Source organism: Wolffia australiana, chromosome 18, assembly GCF_029677425.1.
Source record: "Wolffia australiana isolate 7733 chromosome 18, ASM2967742v1".
NCBI classification, from domain to species: domain Eukaryota; kingdom Viridiplantae; phylum Streptophyta; class Magnoliopsida; order Alismatales; family Araceae; genus Wolffia; species Wolffia australiana.
This window is the reverse complement of record NC_135852.1, coordinates 9,005,052-9,014,577: the sequence shown is the minus strand read 5'-3', so window position 1 is coordinate 9,014,577 and position 9,526 is coordinate 9,005,052. Positions and strand designations below refer to the sequence as shown.

General features: G+C 47.7%; 1 protein-coding gene and 1 non-coding gene across 3 annotated transcripts in view; both read left to right on the top strand.

Moving 5' to 3' along the window:
• Nucleotides 1-402: 402 nt before the first annotated feature.
• On the top strand, nt 403-505 carry LOC144715366 (U6 spliceosomal RNA). Its single transcript, XR_013584599.1, has one exon. It is a non-coding gene; the product is annotated as a U6 spliceosomal RNA (small nuclear RNA).
• A 4,879-nt stretch (nt 506-5,384) lies between these two features.
• LOC144715165 (uncharacterized) overlaps nt 5,385-9,526 on the top strand; it is a 5,302-nt gene continuing 1,160 nt past the window's right edge. The window contains exons 1-2 of one of the 2 annotated variants that reach the window (XM_078590062.1): nt 5,385-5,558; nt 6,058-6,189. In XM_078590062.1, coding sequence (XP_078446188.1) covers nt 6,107-6,189 — 83 coding nt within the window. In that variant the 5' untranslated portion in view covers nt 5,385-5,558; nt 6,058-6,106. Of the gene's footprint in view, nt 5,559-5,953; nt 6,190-9,526 lie in introns of both variants that reach the window. The other variant, XM_078590063.1, reaches the window with a different exon arrangement.

The window sequence follows — 9,526 nt, the reverse complement described above, 5'->3', positions numbered from 1 at the left end:
ATGCAGAAAATTAATTTTTAAGCTAGTGAATTGGTATGATAATTTGCATTAGACATCAGGTCTCTATTAAATGATATCTTTATTTCAATATTATTTTGGTCCTCTTCGTAGAAAAATATATGTTTTGCATCTGTTTTTCATATCTTTCATGCTAGGGACATCTCGATCAAGGAGCCTAATGAAAACAGTCTTGAATCCATGCAAGGAGATCTGGTCATATAATTTTTTTCCCTTTTTCATTTGTCCATTTTGATTTATTTTTCTACTGTGAAAATATTGATTAATTTGGGCCGTTGTTCATGGCAAGATTTGAGGAGTCCTCGCAGCATGTGATGGCCTCTCCCAACCTCTCCTTGCCTTGGGCCTCGCCCTCGTTCAATTATCTTGCCATATGGTGATGCTGTCCCTTCGGGGACAACCGATAAAATTGGAATGATACAGAGAAGACTAGCACGGGCCCTGCGCAAGGATGACACACACAAATCAAGAAATGGTTCATATGGTGATGCCCAATGTAGTGCAACTTTTTACTCCTCTTTAGGAAACTCTGAAAGATTCAGTTCTGATTCGTACCCAATATAATTTAGGGAGTTGGATCGGGTTTTCTTGCCATTCTCTCTCAAGAAAACTCTGAATTTTTGTGGGAAGTGGGGACTTTATCAATGTTCTCTCTCAAGAAAATGCAGAAATTTTGTGAGAAATGGCCCTTTACTTTTTGATTTTCCACATCGCCATTTTCTCTGAAAACGTTTTCAGCAAGTTGGTGCTGACTTTCCTAAGATACCGTATTATTTACAAACTCGTTAAAATAGTCGTCTTTTTAAAGGGATAATCTCCGATCAGAAGTTAATGACCAGAAGAATTCTGATTAAATATAATTAAATTTGATTAATTAAACTCTAAAATTAAATTCCATTAATTAAACTCTACAATTAAATTTGATTAATTAACCAGCAAAAGGATTCAATTGTAATAAAAATAATATTACACTACAGGGGTAAATTAATGACATCTTTTCATCTAGTCGTGGTGAAAGCGAACCTTCAGAATGCATCCTTCGACTTGATCGCGTCTCGACGACCATGATCAGTTCCTCAATGGGACACCTATATGGGTTTTCGAAAATAGATGTATGCAGATTTTATGATGGGAGGGTACGGAGACGTGCTGTGGGTGTCCACAACTTGGCTCTAATACCAAAATGATGTCGGACGTCGTCGATGGCATCGTCCTACGGTTAACTCACTAAGTGAATGTAACTACGTGATACGAATGAACTAGGTAGAGTGTACGTGCAGGGCCGACGAGTGGGGATTTGCCAAAATCTGAGCTCCGGAGCGGGCGACCGATGATGATGACGGTGATCTTCTGACCCTCATCGGAGAGACAACGGCGACTATGGCGCCGAACAGAATAATTCTGTAGGGGCTCACACGTAACAGGCCTGCTCGACCCGTATCTAGGAAGATGATCAAATTATAGTGTTTTCGATAATTTTATTTCACCTAATCTAACCCTGCGCAGTGGAGCACAATCAAAATATACTGAAAGACATAATGTAACTGACGAGCAAGGGAATGATGTACCTCGTTGGTCACGGCGTTCGTCGTCGACGTCTTCGTCGGTGCAAAGGGAGCCAGTGCGGGCAGGTTGGTGGAGGTGTGCTGTAGGTAGGGAAGGTCATGGTCCGGTGTCAGTTCGGTTTTACCAAAAACCTAAACCGAGACCTGACATTCGGTCCGGTCTCGGTCTCAGTCTGGGCTCGGTCTGGTCCGATTTTCGGTCGGTCATGTTGACTTGAAAATGCTAAGTTGACTTGGTCATCTAACTGCATATTGTCAACTATGGTGCTGAAGCAGTGTTGAATAATGAAAGAGTGAGAGGGGGATAGTGAGAGAGTGTGAGAATGAGAGAGGGAGAGAGTAATAATGAGATACTACAAAGGCAGAGAGAATATCATAGGAAGAGAGTGAGAGCGAGAGAGAGATGGCGAGAGGGAGCAGGTAAGAAGGAGAGTACAAGAGAGAAAGAGGAAGAGAGAGAGATATGGCGAGAGGGGGAACGAGAGGGGGGGAGCCTAAGCGAGTAGTGAGGGAGAGGGAGCAGGCGAGAGGGAGGGAGTTCAATAGTGAGAGATTGAGAGAGAGAGAGAGAGGGTGTGAGAGAGAATGAGAGAGGGAGAGCGAAAGAGAGGGTGAGTGAGAGAGAGGACTAAAGGGAGAGATGCGGAGAGTAAGAGCAGGAGAGCGGATGACAGAGAGAGGGAGAGAGAACGAGAGGGCTTGAGAGAGAGGAGAGAGAAGGAGAGGGAGAGCAGGGGAGGGTTTGAGAAAGATGGGGAGAGTGGGAGAGAGGGCGAGAGAGAGGGCCTTGAGAGAGAGGAGAGGGAGAGTAGGAGAGAGGGAGAGAGGAAGAGAGAGAGAGAGAGAAAGAGAGGAGGAGAGGGTGAGCGGGAGAGGGGGACTTGAGAGAGAGGGAGACATGAGGAGAGGGTGATCAGGGTGAGAGAGTGAGAGAGAGGAGATGGAGAGCGGGAGAGAGGGAGAGAATGAGATAGAGAGAGGTGGAGGGGGAGATGGGGAGAGAGTGTGAGAGAAAGAGGGAGAGAACAAGATAGAGAGAGGTGGAGAGGGAGAGCGGGAGGGAGAGAGAGAGAGGGAGAGTGGGAGAGAAGGTGAGAGAGCAGGGGAGAGAACGAGATAGAGAGAGGGATAGAGGGAAAGAAAATGAGTGGAAGAGAACAAGAACGGGAGCAACGGAAAAAGGGAGGAAGGGATGGAGAGCAAACGAGAGAGAGTAAGACCCGAAGAGAGAGGGAGAAAGAGAGAGAGGAAGTGTGGGTGAAAGAGTGAGGAAGAGAGGAAGGAGAGCTGGCGAGAGAAAGAAAGGGAGAAAATGAAATAGGGAGACAGATAGAGGGAAAGAAAACGAGAGGGAGAGAGTGAGAATGGGATAGAGGGAAAAATGGATGGAGGGAGGGAGAGCGAACGAGAGGGAGAGTGAGACCGGAACAGAGGGAGAGAGAGTGGGAGAGAACGAGTGGGAGAGACAATAAGAGAGAGAAAGAGAGATATATAGAGAGAGAGGAGAGAGAGAAAGAGAGAGAGAGAGAGGGAATGCGCACACGACAAGGAACGAGGATGACAGATAGAAAACGAGCAAGGAGAGAGGATGAAAGAGAGAGAGGGAGAGAGGGGGAGAGGGAGAGGGAGCAGGTCTTCGGTCCGGTTCGATGTGCGAACCGGACCCGAACCAAAAGGTTTGGTCAGCCTTAAAAATGCTGACAGATGGTCCAGTTTGGTCCGGTCTGACCAAACTTCGGTCAGATTGTGTCCTTCCCTAGCTGTAGGCAAGCTCGACAAGCTCAACAGGGCAGCGATGGCGGCACTGGAGCGGTAGTCAAAGGAGTTGAGCGAGGAGAGGATGTTGGCAGCTCACGGTGTGGTGGCCAGGGTTTGACGAAAGCCAGCCACGGATGTAGTGACCACCACGAGGGACACTAGGCCAGACCATGCGCTGGACCGTGGGAGGTGCAAGGGATGGGCTGAGGTATGTGCAAAGTTGGTCCACTTGCAGTACAAGATCGCATTGAGGATGTGCAAAGACCAGCCCCGGTGGTGCAAACTGGACCAAGGACAGTGCAACCTAGGGTGCAGGCAATTACAAGGTCTGACCAAGGGCGTGGCGCAGTGGGACCGTGGGTGGTGCAATGATTAGACTGGGCTCGGTGCCTGATCAATGACCGAGGAAGAACATGCGCACACTATCGGCTCGAAGGTCAGTGCCTTGTGGGATCTCCATTGATGAGAAATCACCGAGGGGTCAGCCGATCGTCCACGTCATGATTTAGTAGAAAAGATCGGGCCACCGGGACTTCACTTGGAAGCATGCAGCCACGAACGCATGAACGATGACATGAAAGAACCCCACGGGAGACTAAATATGAGATGGTCGCGCCGTGGAAGGATACTGCGGAGAACTGGCTCAAAAGGTGATTCAAAGACTTGTCTTTGGTGGGGACCAACTGATGGAGCGATCTAGGTGTCGGTGGCGGTGCAATTTGAACAGCGGCGGGAAGACAGTAACTACAGTCAACGCCAGGCCACACACGCCTGAGGAACACCGTGATTGCACTTGGCGTCAACCAGATAGATTACTTGTGGTTAGACGGGCTCAGCGTCGGCCGTTTTGACTTGTCCATCGATGCCAGATGCACAGTTTGGCAGGGCGCGACCAAGAAAGGTTGGCGGATCCATGCCTGATGGTCGTTGACTGGGAAACGCCCCACAAACACATCAGACGGGTTTGGCCAAGGGGTCGCGGAAACCTCTTCCTCCTCTTCTTCGACTTCCTCTTCTCCTCCCAAAGTGAGATCTGAAACGTGGAGTAACTAGAAACAACTTGAATTCCAGATCTAAGGAGAACGTGGTCCCATCATGGCATTATATAGGGCCATGATGGGCCCATTACAAGGAGTCCAACAAGGGGCAGTCCAATAGGAGACCCCCCAATTTACATCATAAATAAAGATATTACGAAATCAAAAGACATGAAAATAAAATGATACGGACGGGTACAAAAACGCGATGATACGGGCGCGTCACGATGAGTAGGGTGCACTGGTCGTGACGAACACAACACAGAATTTAAAACCATTGAAAACAGATAATTAAATCACGATTACGTGTGCGGACGTGCTCTACCCAGAGTATTTAAACCCGGGCGTCTTCACGGATGCTTTCGCGTGCCTATCGGGCTGGACACGGACCAGCGGTGATGCTGATGATGTCGAAGACGATTCCAATGAGGATTCGTCGATGTCGTCTGGGTGCGCTCCATCATTACCTTAATTATATGGTAAAAAATTAATTTCACGCTACTAATTGAAAAAGTAAAAATAATTTAATAGGATGAGAGTGGCATGTATAAAGATTAATTATATTCTTTATTAATTATGGCTTAAATATTGCCCGTTCCAAGTTTGATTGTAAACCCTTTACATTATTTTGCCAATTTAATCCAATTATTTAAGATGAGACTGGCATGTATAAAGATTAGTTATATTCTTTATTAATTAGGGCTTAAATATTGCCCTTTCCAAGTTTGATTGTAAATCCATACATTATTTTGCCAATTTAATCCAATTATCCTATTTTTTCCACGTCCAGCATTCGTCCACCCATCGTCCGCGTCCTCCGATTTTTTCGTCCGATGGGTCGAAAATCGTCCCGTCCAGTCTTCCCTTGGACGAATTTTCGTCCATTAATTCGTCCATACTCGTCGACGGGACGATTTCTGTCGTCCCAGACGAAAAGCATCCCGTCCGCGTCCCTGCACTACACTACTTCCAACTTAGGGGGAGGTTATTTTGTTAGGTTTGCTGGGCATTTTGCTCGCCCTCTTCTGCATCGCGATTTGGGGACCTTGGCGGGGAGAGAAACAAGGACGAAACGGAGGAGGTGCAGAAGAATTGGTGACAATGAAGGCGATCTCGGATCTAATTATCCCCGTGCTGCTAGCGGCTTGATTTCTTTGAAATAACCCTAATATCTTGATAGGTGCGTGTTCTTCGCTGTTCTTCGACCTCGAATCAATCTGTTTTTGCGCAAGGTCGCGCTTTTTAGACATCCAGAGTTTTAAAATATTTTTATGTTCAAATTTTCAAGACAAAAAATCAAACTCGCTTGACTGCCGATTGGTTGGAGGTCTGTTCGTCTCCTGCATTTCTACAATTCGAGTTTAATGTATTTATTTTGGCATGTGTTCCTCCTCTCGGATCCAGCGATATCCGTTTGAACTGTCTAATTATTCATGTTTCAATAGTCGAAGTAACTAACGGGTACTACAGCTTTTGCAAACGTGCTTTTAGATGGATCTAGATTGATGCAGCTGATGATTATGATGAATTCATACGCTATTTCTGCAGTTCAATGAAAAAATTCATGCGTTTCAGCTGCTATCTGGAGATCGAAATTGAGACTATCATGTTTGAGGACCATTAATCCTCTGAAAGAACCTTGTGATCGTCTCGGATTGAGCTTTGTCGTGATTTTGCAGCTTGAAGAAATCTTTTTACTCGGAGAATTCTCCCTTTTTGTCAATTTAAATGGGTCGCGCTCGTAACCTGGTTCTTGCCGGTGGCCTCTTAGCCTTTGCTGGCGCCGGCCTTGCCTTTCCGTTCCTTCTGGTGTAAGTACCTCTCTCCCTTCCCACTCTTTCTCTCACCTTTGCTTTCTTCTATCTCATTATTTCTCTCTCTCTCTCTCTCAATTTCTTATTCTCTCTATTCAGTCTCGTCACTCCCTCCCTCCATCCCGCACTCTCTTTCTCTCTCTCTCTCTCACACACACACACACACTCTTCTCATCCCCAGCCATCGTCAATTGTTGATGTTTATCTGCCCCTCCATCGCAGGAATGCTTGAAGGAGGGCTTGATTTCCCTCCTCGCAGTCTCCTCTTATTTTTCTTGTCATTTTCCTCATAGATTGGCCAATCCTGGCCCATTATGGCCTATTCAAGTGATGTTTCGCGCCTCTTTGAATCCTAACTAACTATAGCTGCTGGGAAGAGTTAACATTCTGTTGAAGGTGTTTCTTCCTTGTTGATCCCTCCGTCTCTCCTTTGCCCAAAGGGGCGGAAGGGGGGGGGGGCAAGGCGGGAATTTTATTTTATCTTTTAAAACACGGTAAGGTGGGATTAGCATCCAACAATTGGCAAGGTTGGAGATGATGGCATTAATCCACCACAACCTAGAACATCACCAGCGATGGCATTGGTGAAGATGCTGTGGACGCTGCCAATGATGACACTGTTGTTGACATTGGGAATGGTGACAGTGATGGTGTCATGGATGTTTGGTTTTGGCACTGGTGATGACATCCGTGGAGTTGGAGACATCATTGATGTTGTCGCCAGTGGAAGTGCTGGCGATGGTGTCGGGGGAGAACCCAGGGACTATGCCAGCGATGTCATCAGTGGAGACGTAGGAGACGGCATTAGTTCGACATCGGTGGAGATGCAGCAGCTGGTTTTGGTGTGAGCACCAGTAATGGGGTCGATGATGATTCTGATTACAATATCTGTAGAGACACTAGAGATGGGGCTGGTATGGGCACCAGTGAGGACATCAATAGAGATGCTAGAGACAGCGTTGGGTTTGGCAAAGGTGACCGCGTCCGTTAAGCAGCCGTAGACCACATTTTTATTGGCACTGGTGACAGCATCAGTGGAGATGCTGAAGACCAAGCTGGTTTCGGTGCTGGTGACAGGATCAGTGGTAGTGCTAGAGATGGTTTTGGTTTTGGCACTTGTGATAGTATTGGCTGAGCCACTAGGGACAGCGTTGGATTTGGAATGGTGACCACATTTGTAGAGGTGCTACAGACAGTGTTGGGTTCAGCACTGGTGATGGTATCAACAGAGACCTTGGAGACCGCATTGCTTTTGGCACTGGTGATGGCATTGGTGGAGACACCAGAGACCCCATTGGTTTTGGCCCTGGTAATGGGGTTGGTGGAAATGCTAGAGATGGTGTAGGCACTGACGACGGTGTCGGTGGACATGCCAAAGATGGCATTTGTTTCGTCATTGGTTTCTGCAGTGATGACGACATTGACAGAACTACTTGGGGGGGGGACGGTGGCAATAGTTTTAGCACTGGTGACAGCATTAGTGGAGATGTCGGGTATGGTGAAGATTTTGGCGCTGGTGATGGCATCGGTAAATGCGCTGGATATGGGCTGGTTTCAGTTTCGATGGAGACCCCGGAGATGCTGGTGATGGTATCAGTGGAGACACAGGGATGTCATTGGTCAAGATGCTTGAAACAGATTTGGTGTTGTCTCTACTATTGGTATCGGTGATGGCACCAGTGATACTAACTGTGTCTGCATCAGTGATAGCATCAGTGATTGCGCAGGTGGCACTGGGATAACACTGGGCATCAGTGATGGCGACATGGATATTATTGCTAATGGTGTGCATGGGGCTAGTGATTGACCGGCTGATCGCATCAGTGGCACTGGTGATGGTGGTGGTGCAGGTGGAGCTGGTAGTGATGCAGGTACTGGGGATGGATACAGGGAGTGGTGGACGTATTCCATTTATGACGGAGATACTCCTTGCGCTGGGGGGTCAGCCCGAGGTGGAGATATTCCATTTATGACGGAGGGGTTTACTACCAATAAGTGGTATCAGAGCCAGGGTTGGAGATGATGGCAAGTACTAACTACAAACTAGAACAATACTGGTGATGATAGTGTTGAAGGTATGGAGGTATGTGCCGATAGTAGCATGGTGTTGGCATTAGTGATGATGCTGGTGATGGTGTCGATGACTGTTTCATGGACACCATTGGTTTTGGTGCTGGTGGGAATGACATGAATGGGGCTGGTTTCAGTGCTGGTGATGAAGTTGGTGGAAACACTGGGTACGGTATTTGCGTTGGCCAGCGTCAGGGAAGATGCAGTTGTCAGCACAAGTGAGGTCACCTGTGGAGATGCTGATGACAGAATTGGTGTCAATGTCAGTGCAAAGGGCTGTGGTGGTGGCATTGGTGGCGGCATTGGTGACAGCGCTGGTGATGGCAGCTGTGGCAGCTCCTATGGTGTCAGTTGTGGCTCCGGGATGGCATGATGAACACCTAGGATGATGGCGAGGACAGTGCTGGAGACAGCACGCAGGGATGTCTCAAATGGTGCAGGGGATGGCACAGAGGGAACCAGCACATGTGCTAGTGGCGCTGGTGGAGCTAGTGGATGTACCTGAATTCAGGTAGAGCCCCTGTGATATGGTGGTATGAAAAGGAAACTAGAGCTACTGGGGTCTGCCAAGGTGGATCTTGGTGCTCTGATATCACTTGCAATAAGAACGGGTTGGTTCTGCTTCCTCTCCATTTTTTTAACAATACTGAATTGGTTTCTTCTCCTACCAGTATCGAAACATTGTTGGTCATAATTCCCTCCGCAGACAGTGTAATCACCAACAGCCGAGGAGAAGTCAAGGAAGAAGCTCATCCCCACTCAAAATGGACCCTTTGCACAAAGCCACTTCATAAATGTCTATTTGTGCATCAGAAAAGGGGAGGCCCTTAAATGGGAATTCATAATCTGGCCCCATTGACCCTACGATCCTAAAGCATATGAAACCACGATCCTAAAAAGTAGGATCCCAAAAATACAACTGTGTTTTGGCATGTTTGTTATAAACCCCCCTTACCTGCATTCTCAGGCAGGGGGGGGAAATGATAGCTTTTGGCAGTGGACTATCCAGGATTGAGAGTGTACCTGGATGGGTACCGTTTAGGGATGGAACCAGTTTGGCGATGGATCTGGTTGGGAGAAATTCCTAATCCTCCCATCTCTGCGTCATTTGCTCCAGGGGGGGAGAGCACTGCAACAGGAGGGAGCGAGGGGTGGCGTGGAGGGTGTAACGTAGGCTAAGCGGTGTACGGCGGCCTAGGGTGACATCACATAGCATCAGACGGCATTTACTGTTGTCAGCTGTTTGAGGTGATGTCTGCGTCGG